This window comes from Thamnophis sirtalis, unplaced genomic scaffold (assembly GCF_051295495.1).
Source record: "Thamnophis sirtalis isolate CommonGarterSnake01/CBP01778 unplaced genomic scaffold, rThaSir2_p1.2 scaffold_7, whole genome shotgun sequence".
NCBI classification, from domain to species: domain Eukaryota; kingdom Metazoa; phylum Chordata; class Lepidosauria; order Squamata; family Natricidae; genus Thamnophis; species Thamnophis sirtalis.
Window position 1 is genome coordinate 31,839,005 of NW_028261387.1, and position 13,847 is coordinate 31,852,851.

The 13,847-nt window shown below is 35.7% G+C and overlaps 1 protein-coding gene across 2 annotated transcripts in view; it reads left to right on the forward strand.

The window, feature by feature from the left end:
- Positions 1-13,847, forward strand: part of LRP8 (LDL receptor related protein 8) — a 250,915-nt gene that overhangs the window by 222,466 nt on the left and 14,602 nt on the right. Inside the window, exons 6-10 of one of the 2 annotated variants that reach the window (XM_014069621.2) lie at positions 5,040-5,162; positions 5,487-5,609; positions 11,067-11,186; positions 11,604-11,729; positions 13,096-13,267. In XM_014069621.2, coding sequence (XP_013925096.2) covers positions 5,040-5,162; positions 5,487-5,609; positions 11,067-11,186; positions 11,604-11,729; positions 13,096-13,267 — 664 coding nt within the window. The remainder of the gene's footprint in view (positions 1-5,039; positions 5,163-5,486; positions 5,610-11,066; positions 11,187-11,603; positions 11,730-13,095; positions 13,268-13,847) is intronic. The other variant, XM_014069622.2, reaches the window with a different exon arrangement.

Below are 13,847 nucleotides of genomic sequence, written 5' to 3' on the forward strand. Positions count from 1 at the left end.
CCTATGGCCATGTGATCAAAATTCAGATGGTTGGCAACTGACTCATATTTATGACATTTGCAGTGGCTTGGGGTCATCCTTGTAAGCCATCTTGTTTCCCCATATGTAAGCAGCAATATAAATATACATATTTATATTTATAAATATAAAATTTCTAAATAAATAAATGTGAACAATTGTAACCTCCTGACAAGGAAAGTCAGTGAGGAAACCAGATTCACATAACAACAGTGCTACTAATGTAACAACTGCAGTGATTCATTTAACAACTGCGACAAGAAAGGTCATGAAATTGGGCAAACCTCACTTAACAAATTTTCATTTAGCTAGAGAAATTTTGGACTCAATTGTGGTTGTAAATCGAGGACTACCTGTACAAGACAGTAGCTTATGCGACATGTGGCATTTTGACAGCCTTCTAGTACCAAACCCCATTCAGAATAAATTTCAATACAGGCCCAGGAACTAGCTATATATTCTTGGAAGTTTCTTCTCTCACATGATTTACTTCAATTCATCCTGATTTACCAAAGCATGATTTCCAGTGACATTTCTCTGGGAAACAGTTTGAGCTCTTCATAGAGTCAGAAAAATTAAAGCACAGTTTCTGAGTCTGATATTTTGTTTTGTAGGGAATACTCAAACCAGGCTTCTGAAGTTCAGGCATCATGGGAAATTGTGGTTCAGCTAACCAGAAAGTATTGAATTGACATCTGGTAAAGAGGGAAGGGAGATTAAAGTGCTGGGTCCCCCAGGGACTAGTTCATTCCAACAGACAGGTCCTGAACTGCTGTATCAACATTAGATCACAATTGTTTGTTTGTGTATTTACTGCGATAAGCTTTCCAATTTTTTGCATTTCTGCATATATATATATATATATATATATATATATATATATATATATATATATATATATATATATATATATATATATATATATATATATATATGTATGTTTTTATTTGTGCTGATAAATAAATAAAGGAAGACAAATAAAAACACAAATATAACAAAGGCAACAGTAAAAATATTGGGTTTCTGTCTGGATGGACTCTTGTGACGAGCCTAATGACAGAGAGTGGAAGTGTGACCTTCCTCCCACACTTGGGCATACCATATATATATATATATATATATATATATATATATATATATATATATATATATATATATATATATATATATATATATATATATATATATATATATATATATATATATATATATATATATATATATATATATATATATATATATAAATAAAGGAAGTTTGTCCTAACATTTAAAATCCATTTCAAGGCCTCATTTGCCAACTGTTGTCATAAGTTGTTTTTGAGGGAAGAAACTAAAATGAAGGCTCTGTTTTTAGTGCTGAAAACAAATAAAAATGCTTTGGCAAATTAACAAAATATAGAGAGCAGCAGATGAACAAAGAAATAAATAGAATATGTGTGGGGGGGAAAGCACACCTAACGGCTGATGTCTTGATTTATGCATGTGTGTGTGTGCATATTTATATTTTATATTTATATACTGTGTATCTATTTAAACCTTTTAGGAGGACTTCAGTAGGTAGATAATTGGCAGATAAGCAGTTCTAATTTAAATTCCTGGTATCTCTTGCTCAAGGATCTGAAGAGAATCCAGACTAAGGATACGCAACCCACTATAAAATGTAAAGTGTTTTTAGGAATACCTTTTATATTATTGAAATATGAAAACAATTCTGATATAAAGCATGCTTCATATTTTTTGAGAAACAAATTTTGCTGAATAATCACTACTGATGGAGTCAGTGAAGCAAAAGATTATCAAAGGCAGCACAAAACTTGCAATGGATCAGATTTGCTCGATGAACACAGCTGATCTCTAGAACTTGTCCTTTCCGGGTATATTTCTGTTTCCATTTGTTCTGCAGGCATCCTTGAAAACTTTAGGCCTGGGTGGTCCAAATGTTTTTCTGAGTGTGTATACAGGTAGTCTTCAACTTACGACCACAATTGAGTCCAAAATTTCTTTGCTAAGCAAGGCAGTTGTTAAGTGAGTTTTGCCCCATTTTACAACCTTTGTTGCCACATTTTTTTAAATGAAACACTGCAGTTGTTAAGTTAGTAAGACGGTTGTTAAGTGAATCTGATTTCCCTGTTGACTTTGCTTGTCAGAAGTTTGCGAAAGATGATCACATGACCTCAGAACACTTGCAACCATCATAATTATTGCTAAGTGGCCAAATTTTGATCATATGACCATAGGGATGCTACAACAGTGGTAAGTCTAAAAAAGTGTCATAAGTCACTTTTTTTCAGTGCTGTTGTAACTTTGAATGGTCACTAAAAAATGGTTGTAAGTCAAGGTCTACCAGTAGAACTGATGTAGTAAACAGTTTAATGGTTAGGCATCAGAAGTCCAGCTTGATTTAAAGGAGATTTTATCATTACTGTTACCTTTATGTAAGTTATAGGGTACGATCATGACTTTTGCTTATTGTGATGTTATAAGCAAAGTATCAGAACTGGAAGTCATCTTTTACATTTGGGCTCTCGGGCCTACCACAGTTGCTATTTTGGAAAAATGGGAGGGGGAATTATATGGTGTATGGGTGATATATAGTCAAAGTAACATTCTTTTCTCAAAGAGTCAAGGTCACCTTGCCCTGCAGTTGCAATGAGGTGACTGGGAGGCATTTCCAGTTTTGGATGGTGCCTGATTGGACGATGTAATGGACACGTGAGTGCTGGGCAGGCACTTGAACTTTCTTTTGGGTGGGGAAAACCTGGAAATTTTTAGATTTGGGTTTTCCCAGATGTGCCAATATGACATCTCTAATAAAATGGAACTTTGAGGAAACTCAAGCCTCGGAGTCTTCTTTTGTTGGGGGTCTTACTTGGAACCCTGACACAAAGCTCTTCCTTTTTATCCATCTGTATTTTCAACCTATGCATATCTTGTGTTTCCAACTTTATCTACTGCATTCACACTTAATATTCTAGCATGGTATCAAATAATGTCTACTTTGACTCCATTTCAGTATGCAATTACTAAGCAGAGTCTTATCTCTGATGTTAATGGCTTTCCATGAACCAGACGAAGAGTTTGCTAATATTATGTTAGAAGAATCTCATGGATAAGTGAAGCCAATATTGGTTTCATGAATTCCAAGGCTTTATTTTCTTATTACCCAGACTTCTTATTTTTCATTAAATGAGCTCAATCTCATGAAGTTTAATGAAGTTAAAATGATTTAAATTAAAGTGAGCTATAACTTGGCAGTTGGTATTTCACCTGAAGCCCAAGGAGAAAAGAACAATTCCTGAATTTACCATTCAGAGCAATGTCTAGTTTAGTGCTTCTTGTTGCACTTCACTAACTATATAAAAAAGAAACCTTCCCGTAGGAGATATTCAGAAGGTTCTTTCTCAGAGGTGTTGACATGCTACATAAAATAAAATCCTTGCTACAGATGTGCTTTTTTAACTTGCACAGTGATCTGTGAATAGACTTCTATATGTTTACTCTTTGGGAAGGTCTGGAATCGGATTAGAAATCACAAAAACAATAATGGCATTGTGTAAATATTCTGCTTGCCAAGCATGGTTCACTGTAGTGATTTTGAATGCCTGTAATTTACAGTCTAATTGATTGTATTTGTTCCTCAGTATGTTTATTTTATCTTCTATACTTGCTGGATACATGGTAGTCTCTTCTTCTTGTGTCCAGGATGTTGAAGAGCCATAATTTCTGTTCCTTGTGACAATAAAATTGCTGAGGAGATTATGTCACAATCCTCTTGGATCTTCTGAATTAGTGCCTGTGTCATATTCCTTGAGCTACTCTTTGGCAGTGATTTTCTGTCCTTTAAAATAAGGATGCTGTACTCCAAGGGGAAGATACATGATTTCAGAGAGGCATTTTTGCTGTGCTCCTGCAGCTGTTGACACTCAGCTATATGATATGTTTTGTGCTTTCTAAAAAAAAAGCTTTGGGCGGGTCTAAAAATTGTTAGAAAGCAGCAATATAGATCGGCTAACAATAGCCATTTATTGTTCAGGAGTTAGATATGGGGATTAAATAAACTTAAGATCACTTTTGAGTCAAGCTGCTGGTTTAACAGAAGGCAGACATGTAATTTTCGTAGCCATAATACAGAAATGGTATTACTCTTCTAGAGGATGTTTTGCTTTCCAGTTACAATGGCTTCCTGAGATTTTTCTGTGAAGTCCCAACTATATACTAGCCAAGACCAATCCTGTTTAGCTTTTTAAGATCAGGCAATGTTAAATGGGACTTAGTGTGTCAAATTTTTAAACATCAAGATGCAATTTTTACCTCTTTCCTCACTATCTGCTTTAATTGTTTCTTAATTGCTGTGAGTCAGTTATTATTTCTGAAAGCCTACCATTATGTACTTCCAGGTGTTTTCCTTCATAAATGGATGTAATTTTTTTCTTTTTATTCTTGTTCTGAAATAATTTGTTGTTATTATTTTATTATACTATAATAGTTCAACATATTAAAGTTTCAATTTAATGTTTTAGCTAATAGCCTTTTCACTAATGTCTATAAAGTATAAGTTATAAAAGAATGAAACATCTGCAATGAAATTACAATATTATTCTCGTTCACAAAAAATGGTTTGGGATGAAAAAGAAGATCTGGGAGCCAGAAAACTCCTAGTTGTTAAGAAAATATTCCCAATATACACAATGAAGTGTGGATGTTAAACTATGGATTTAAATCCATATTTAGCCATGATAGCTGATTTATTGTTAAGAACAAACCACATGAAAATGAAAACAGACAATATCCTTCCAACTCTTTTGTGCCACGCGGAATTGGGAAATGATTCCAGACTCCAATTTATTTATTCATCTGTCAAATTCATATGAGCACCCATTGCATGGAAAGTGACTCTAGGCAGTATGTAACCAATGAAGGACTGTTGGATACCTCAGAACTTTAGAATTACTGACAATTTACAAACCCTGTGAAAAGAACGCAACAAGTGATGATGTTTTTTTTTTGTTTTTTTTTTTAAGCCTTGGTGACCTGCAGCCCTGATGAATTCCAGTGTGGTGATGGGACCTGTATCCATGGAGCTAAACAGTGCAACAAAGTGCATGATTGCCCTGACAACAGTGATGAAGCTGGCTGCCTTAATGGTAGATACACTAGGTGTGATCAGTCTGCTGGCATGGGGTGTGGTAGACAACACTGTTAAAAATGCTTAGATGCCAAAGAATCCTCCATTCCCAAGAAACAAACCCACTCTTCATAATATGCTGTACTGTTTAGCATATTCCAGAAGTGAGGCCTCATCAAGAGATACTTTTTGTCTTTAGCAGGCTTTGTTCTAATCCATCACATCTAAAACTCCTGCTGCTTAACCATATATCATTTTTTCCTAATTACATTCATAAATGCATCTTCATTTTCATGTACCTAATCTAACTTCAGCTGCTTTTCCTTCCTTGCCTGAATAACAGAGGCGGCGTGCAAGAGTCCCACCAAATTTCAGTGTAAAAGTGGAGAATGCATAGAGGAAGTCAAGGTGTGCGATTCACACAAGGACTGCAGGGACTGGTCCGATGAGCCTCTAAAAGTTTGTGGTACAGTACCTTCTTATTTCTTCCTCCATTTTTAACAAATCTCTTCCATGCTCATATGATTAGCACTACCAGAAGAGGAGCATTAACCACTATTACCATTCTTCTTTAGTTCTTCTGCTTACCTTGTCTTTGTGACTCGTGGATGAGGGAAATGGAACTAAGATTTTACTTTTAGTTTCTAGAATCTTAGATTCTTAGGATTTTAGGTTTTGCATTTTCCAGGTGATGCTTTGCATGATCTTAAATGTAATTAATCCTGCATGGGTTGATTGCAAGATGTAATTGCATCACAGAACAGAAAATTCTCAGTATTCTGGTCTCCTGCTGATGCTAATTATTATTTTTGGTGGTTCTTGTGAATTGCAAAGAAAGTTTATGTGCTTAATCAAGGTAGACAATTTCTTTTATCATCTGTCCTTTAAAAATGCATGTTGAAAAATTGACACATAGGCCCACTTCAGCAATGGAGAAACGGGTCCATGACTGCTCTGCTCTTGCTCACAGAAATCACACATGTATAGCAATAGCACTTAGACTTATATACCGCTTCATAGTGCTTTACAGCCCTCTCTAAGCAGTTTACAGAGTCAGCATAGTGCCTCCAACAATCTGGGTCCTCATTTTACCCACCTCAGAGGCATCAGAGGCATTTATACAGAGACTCTAAAGGTCATCTAAGGCAGGCATCTATGTTAATAAGCAGTCACGTGGCCTTAACTATGTACATCAACATCGAAACCCACCTGCCTTTGACATCAAAAGAAAAGGATGGCATTCTTCATAAGTTCTTGAATGGGGCCATGAAAAACACACCATTAGTAGGAATTTCCATCATCAGATTTTGAGTTGATCCAGTATGTTGCTAAGGAGGAAAGTAACATTCATGGAAAAGCTGAAGATGATACTGTTCCATGAAAGAAAACTGTGGAGCGGTTTCTTCATTCACATGTTTTTTTTAAATAAAATTTAATAAGTTAATAAATTTTAATATTTTATTGCTTTTAATAGCTTTTTGCTTTTAAAATAAGAAACAAAAGCAAAAAACAAAAGGAGCATCTCTCTCTCTGTGTGTGTGTATGTATTTCTAATACACTTATATGACTATCATCCTTTTTTTAACCTACTGAATTTTCTATAAATGAAGCCCATATTTTCTTATATTTATCCATACAAAGTCTCTGTCTATAGGCAATCTGCTCCTGGGTCAATAAAAGCCCTAAGTAATACAATAAAAGACTGAGAAAAGTCATTAAAGAATATCATTTGAGTATACATGATTTGGAGGCTTATTCTAAAAAAACCAGATTCCTAATTACATAATTAAAGAAACTTGAACTAAATAATATCTATCAACATTTTTTCCCCTCTGACATGCTTTTTTATTGATGCTGGGTCATTAATTGATGCAATGCATTATTTTACTGTATAAGAAATATAAGATCTCATTCCTGTAAGATGAAATATATTCGTTTAGCTGATGTGAATATAATGAAACTGTTGGTCCTGATTAATATGTTCTTGATCATTAAAAATATCTAAGTCTGTTCTTTTGGTTCTGTTCTCAGTTGAAGAGGATATATTTAATTCATCTGATTTTAACACAGCAGCTGTTTATACTGCTGGAGTTTTATTGCCTGTTATTTTTTGGCATTTTAGAGGTCCTTATAATTTACATAGCATCAGTAATGAAGAGCTATAACAAATTATTCCTTAGTTTATACAGTGGTGATGTGTTCTTGATCATTAAAGAGATCTAAGCCTGTTCTTTTCTTCTGTTCTCTATTGAAGAGGATATATTTAATTCATTTGAATTTTGACACAGGAGCTTTTTGTATTGCTGGAGTTTTATTGCCTGTTATTTTGTGGCATTTTAGAATTTCTTATAATTTCCATAGCATCAGTAATGAAGAGATGTATCAAATTATATAGTACCTTGGTTATATTTTATGTCTTTTTATTGTATGCCCACATTGCATGCACATGTTGCATGACTGACTTTTTAGGCTAATTATAAGATTTACCCTAGTATAGGTGTGCATAACCTATGTGCTTTCAAAAGTTGTAGGACTACAATTCCCATCATCCACAGTTCTTTGCGAGTTGTGGTTGAAGATCTCAACATCTTTTGGAAGCATATATTCTTTCAAATAGATTGGTATGAACTGAATAAATTTGAAGAAGCTGAAATTAAATCTAAACGAAGCTTGATCCTGGAAAACCAGTAGCCGAGGTCTCAAATTCTTTTTATCAAGTTTAGTGTACTTTGAAAGAGAGTGATCTTGGTTTTGCATCACAATTTCGAGACCACCTCTGTATGGTTGGGCTGCCTTTGAGAGAATTTCAAAAATTGAACTACTTTTGACATGGAAGACTATGGTTTTAGGATTAAAATGGTTGCTTGGGTTCCATTTTGTTTGTGAGTGAAATTCACTATGGAATATTTTAACTTAACTCTTAAATGATCTTAGACAGAGATGCCCAGTTTTAATGACCCTCTAGATAGACATGGCCTCTCCCAAAATTATGCTTAAGTTTTAGTTTTTAATCTGAAAGAAGGGAAGGCTATTGAAGCATGTGATGTACAGCTGATCATATTGATTAATTAATTTAGTTATTCTGCTTAAATGCAATCCAATTGACAATTTTGTCCCCGTGTCTGTCAAACCATTAAAAGACCAAATGAGGCCTTCTGGTTTAGAACTTGGATGTTTTAAAAACTATTTTGTTCCCCATGAGCCTCTTTGGATGTTAGGATCCCTATACATAACTCTAAAGTGCATGTCTCTTCATCTGATGCAAATATGGTCCTCTCACTCCTACACTGAATTTGTACTTTAAATTTACATGTAAAGGTAAATATTGTGGGCCTATTTTCTGTAGAAAGAAGAAGTAAATGGTGTGAACTAGAAATGGCAGCTGTTCAAGGAATTTTGTGACTAAGGTCTTGAGACAGAGATGGAATTCCAATGCTTCCTTCTTATCCCTGTGTAGTAAACCAGAAATCCTTTCAATTAAATATCAGCAGGGAGCAGCATTGGAATTAGAAACTAAGCAGAGATATGCCTGGTTAATACTTGGATGAGCGATTTCACGATATTCTAGTACAGTTCTGCACTATAGACTGGGAAGCTAAAGGCAATGGCCAAGTATATCCATTTTGCTAGTGAAAAAACCAACACAGAAATGTTGTGTTAAATGTTAAGGGAAACTAACCTTTCCAGTGTTGGAGTGAAATTTGGTAAAAACGTACATTTGATAATGAAACCATTTACCTCAAGGCAGCTGCCTGGAGACATGCTAATCACAGACTTTCATGGTAGCTATTGCATCTATTGGGGCAATAAATATACATTTCTTTAAAATATAGTGATTTGCTGAACCTAGACTATTTGCTGAAGCTATATGCCTCTCACTACCACCCTTTTCACAGACACAGTACACTTTCAATGCATGGCCCATTCACCCTCTGGGTTGTAGTAAAACAATTAGGAAACATGGCGTTCTAGACTAGGGAGAACGACGTGGCTTTCCGATGCCAGGAAATTGGTCTGAAAGTTATTCTTCTTTACTGTTGAGTTTATCTTCCATGTGATTACAGTATTTAACTATAATTTATTACTGTATGCTGCTTAGAACCCATTGGCATGAAGTGGCATGGAAATGTAAAACAGATATACTTACCAATTAAAATGGAAGATGGTCTTGAGAGTTACAGTCTCGTTTGGCATAATTGGCTTGTGATGCACTGTGTAAGCAAGAGTTATGGACAGGATCAATCTGAATTGTAAACAGTAGCCCAAATGCTCCACCATGTTTTTAACTCAGCAATAAACCTATTGTTGCTAATAACATTGTGAATTGTGGCTTTCTGTTCAGAATTGGGGAATTTGCCTCAAAACGTGGTGGATGTTTTCCCAGTGCAGCACATTCTACCGGTTAATTTTTTTCCTCATCGTCTTTTGCCATTAAATGAAAGAATCGAAGGAACTGCATCATCCATTTTTCTCCTGAGTTGCATATCTGGGCTAGTCCAACAAATCTTCGTAACCCCAGTTTCTTACATATTTAATTGCACAGCAAATTTCACAATACAAGAAAAACATTTCTGTCCCTCACTTTGGATAGGTTAATTGGAAAGACAAGTGAATGGTTGTTTCAAGAATTGAAATGACTTCCTTTAACCCCTTTGGCAATTTACAGTTGCAGGGTAAATTAGACGGCATTTTCAATTTTAGTGTCTGCTATTGGGGAACTAATGATCAGGACTCTGCTCATACAAATTTCCAGGTGTGTGTATGATTATTACAGGCAAGGGTGTTCTTTTATTCAAATGAAATATATTGCAAATGTTTGGGGGACCATTTGGTCTTAGGAAAGGATGAGATAGAATAGAACAGAACAGAACAGAATAGAATAGAATTCTTTATTGGACAAGTGTGATTGGACACACAAGGAATTTGGCTTTGGTGTATATGCTCTCACTGTACATAAAAAGACAAGTATTGGTGAACAATAGATAGGAATGGACATGTGGATTCCAGTGGGTTGATTTTTTTTCAGGATGCATTATTATATTTATAACTTTAGCATAGTAACAAAGAGCAGGATGGGATAATAGAAGCAGGATAGATTCACTCTTTTTATTTTTTTTTATAATGGTGCATTTACAGTTCCACTGGGTTTTTGGAAAAAATATAAACTTCCTCCCAACATTAACTGTACTGGTGATGTATTATGCTTTGGAGCTTTGATATTTTTCTTGAACTATATAACCACATTTGCAATTCTACTTTTTATGTCTCTTATAGATTAGTATATATAAAAACAGATTCTTTAAACAAATATCTAACCCCTCACTAGAATAGCCTTTGCCAATGTGATGACTTCTAGATGTGAAGGAATACAGTTCTTACAGTTGCCACCTGTTGGTAATGCTGGTTCTAAATTCTAGTAAAATGAAACTTAATATATCTAGAAGACACCCAGTTGATAAATATTGAGCCAGAAGCAGTTGACATTTCTGGATTCTTATTGCTTGCTTATTTTATAGTACAACCTTTTGCATATAGTCCTGATCCGTTAGAAGAACATTCTTGCCAAATTATTCTGTTTGCCCATTTAGGATCTTAAATATGGACTTGGCTTATAACTACTGGATGATTTTTACTTAGCTCATTCATTACTTAACATCTTTCTCCCACAGTTGTGTCTGTGAAGTGATGGCAAACAATACAAACGAGCACTTTTGAGTTCAAATACAAATTAAACCAAAATTGCATGAGTAAGTTGTCTTAAGAAAGGTCAGATCACTGCTTCTTAGAAGAAAAAAAGGGTTTTCATGTCTATTTAAATAAACCTTTTAGTGGTTTCTGGGAATATCTGAAACCATTTGACACTTTAAAATGTCAGTCTTATGCACAGAACTCAAATTTAATCTAAATAATGTTATTCTTCTAGATGTGAATGAATGTGCCTTGAACAATGGTGGTTGTTCCCATATTTGCAAGGACTTGAAGATTGGCTATGAATGTGAATGTCCTCCTGGATACACGCTTATGGACAAGAAAACGTGTGGAGGTAATTTGCATAGAAACAGAACCAGTGGTGGGATCCTACCTGTTTAACAACCGGTTCGGTGATTGCGCTCGTGTGCAGTTTTGAGAAAACTTATCTTCTACATTACTGCTGGGGAGGAAAACAGGGAGGCACGGCAATCCGCTCTGCCATGCAACTCAGCTGAGAAGATAAAGATCAATAAAGCGCAGGACAGGCGATCCCACTTGATCATCAGAGCGAACCAGTTCGCTCCCAGCTGATCATCAGAGCTACCAGTTCACCTGAACAGGTAGAATCCCATCCCTGAGCAGAACCCACCAATATGTCTTTGCAGAATGACATACTTGTGATGTCCCATGATCTGATGTCTTAATGTCAAATTAGCAATTATTCTAAATATAGAATAATTATTCTATATAATAATTATTCTCCTTCTAGATATAGATGAATGTGAGAATCCAGATGCGTGTAGCCAGATCTGCATTAACTACAAGGGGGACTATAAATGTGAATGTTATGATGGTTATGAGATGGACACCCTGTCTAAAAACTGCAAAGCCATAGGTAAGAAGATGCTCAATTCCATTTGATATGGATCTCATCACCTGTTTATAAATGTCCATCTTCCTTGCCTATAGTAACTTCTACTTTATCGAGTTTAAGCCTTGGCTGGTTCATCCCCCATCCATCTCAAAAAATCCACAGCTTCCTGGGCTGAATATCATCTGCATTTTGCCATTTGAGTCCAACCTTCCAGATAACGTCTCCTATTTTTATATAGTTGTTAAAAGAGCAGGGGACAAGATGGAACTTTGCAACATCATTTTATTTCCCTGAAGTGGAACAAAGATCTTCTAGCATCAATTTTTTGATAATCTTTTTTTAAGCTGCCTTTTGCTATAATCTATTTTTTCTTTTTCTTTTTAATTGACTAAATATTAAAAAGAGAAAAAGTCACAAAATTTTAAAGGCAGACAAAAAGTAGAATTTTCTGATACAGTGATCTAGAAAAGGACTGGATTAATAATAACAGTGCCTTCTGTGCCCAATCCAGAATGTCATAATTTTTTTTCAAGACCCAAAAGAATTCATGAGGTTTCACTCCTTCCACAACATACATATTCCTGTTCCTCATTTAAATCACCAAGGCAAAACAAAACGTTGGTACCTTTCTGTGCTGCAGACAACATCCATTATGCCTCCAACTCTGCTTTTTTTATGTTACTGCTCTTCACAAAATGCCAGCATGGAGAGAGCAAGGAAAGAAAACAAATAGGGTTGGGAGTGGCAGACTTAGTTTCTTTTATCTTCTAATTTTGGTTATTGTTATTTTCTTCTTTATCTGTTTAATATTGGACAGGGCTTAAACCATCATGAGGGGCAAATGCCTCGGCTAATGGAATCTATCTCATAAACAATAAAATCCTAATAAGAACTTACTTCTCTTTTTTGTCTTTTAAAATCAGTATTTTAAGAAGCATAGCACACCAATTGTGAAAGCTGGATTTCAGAACCTCTCTCTTTGGAGAAGTGCTAAAGGAGAATGCTTCTAAACTGATCTGATCAAAGTGAGCTAGCCATTTAAAAAATGTAATTTATAGGAAAAGGGTATATTTTCCATGATCATATATTTACGTTTATACATTGGTCTGTTTAAAAATATAGATATGTGCTGAATACCCTCAACTGTCTTCCTCTCTGGTGCACAGTTGTTAGAGTGACTCTTTTATTCTCCCAATGAGAAAGAAGGAAGGTGTAAATCACTAGTCAATTAGAGCAGTGTGCCCAGGAAATGATGATCAGGACTGCCAACAATGCCAATCCTTTTTATTCTAAAAGTAGTTTTGATATTTTTCCAAAGCTGGCTTTTTAAAAGCTATGCTATATCCTAAATTGCTTATAAAGCTCTGATTTGCGGATTCCTTGGCAGGAAAGAGCCCATACCTTGTTTTCACAAACCGCCACGAAGTACGCAAGATTGATCTGGTGAAAAAGGATTACTCTCGCATCATCCCCATGCTGAAGAATGTGGTTGCTTTGGATGTGGAAGTGGCAACAAACAGGATATACTGGTGTGATTTATTCTACAGGAAGATATACAGGTGTGGGATATCTCCGACTGCCCATTTCACCCTCCATCTTTCCAGCAAGAAAATCAAGCTCATATTTATGACAACTTTAGTGCAGGGGTGGGCAACTATGGTCCCTTTATGACCTGTGGACTTCAACTTCCTGAAATCCTGGCTAGGTCAGGAACTCTGGGAGTTGAGGTTCACTGGTCATAAAGGAGACTTAGTTGCCCACCTCTGACTTAGTGGCATCAGAACTATGTCTGTTAAAAATGTGCATCTTTGGAGCCTTCTGTCCTGATGCATGTGCCAAAACAGTACCATGTCTGATTAGGAGTGGGTTAACGTTGATTTGTGCAACAAAACTGATTGTCCCTTTTCTGCACTCAGGTCTAAATTGCTATCCCTACCCATCCCCACCCCCATCCCGCTGTGTTGTCAGGAATGGTTCTTTCTGGTTTTGAGTAACTGTCAAAGATGAGTTTCCTGAGGACCAAATTCTGGGAAAGGTGATTCCAAAGATCAGGAACTTCTTATAGAGCAGGATTTCCCAACCTTGGCAACTTTAAGTCATGTGAACTTCAACTCCCAGAATTCTTCAGCCAGCCATTCG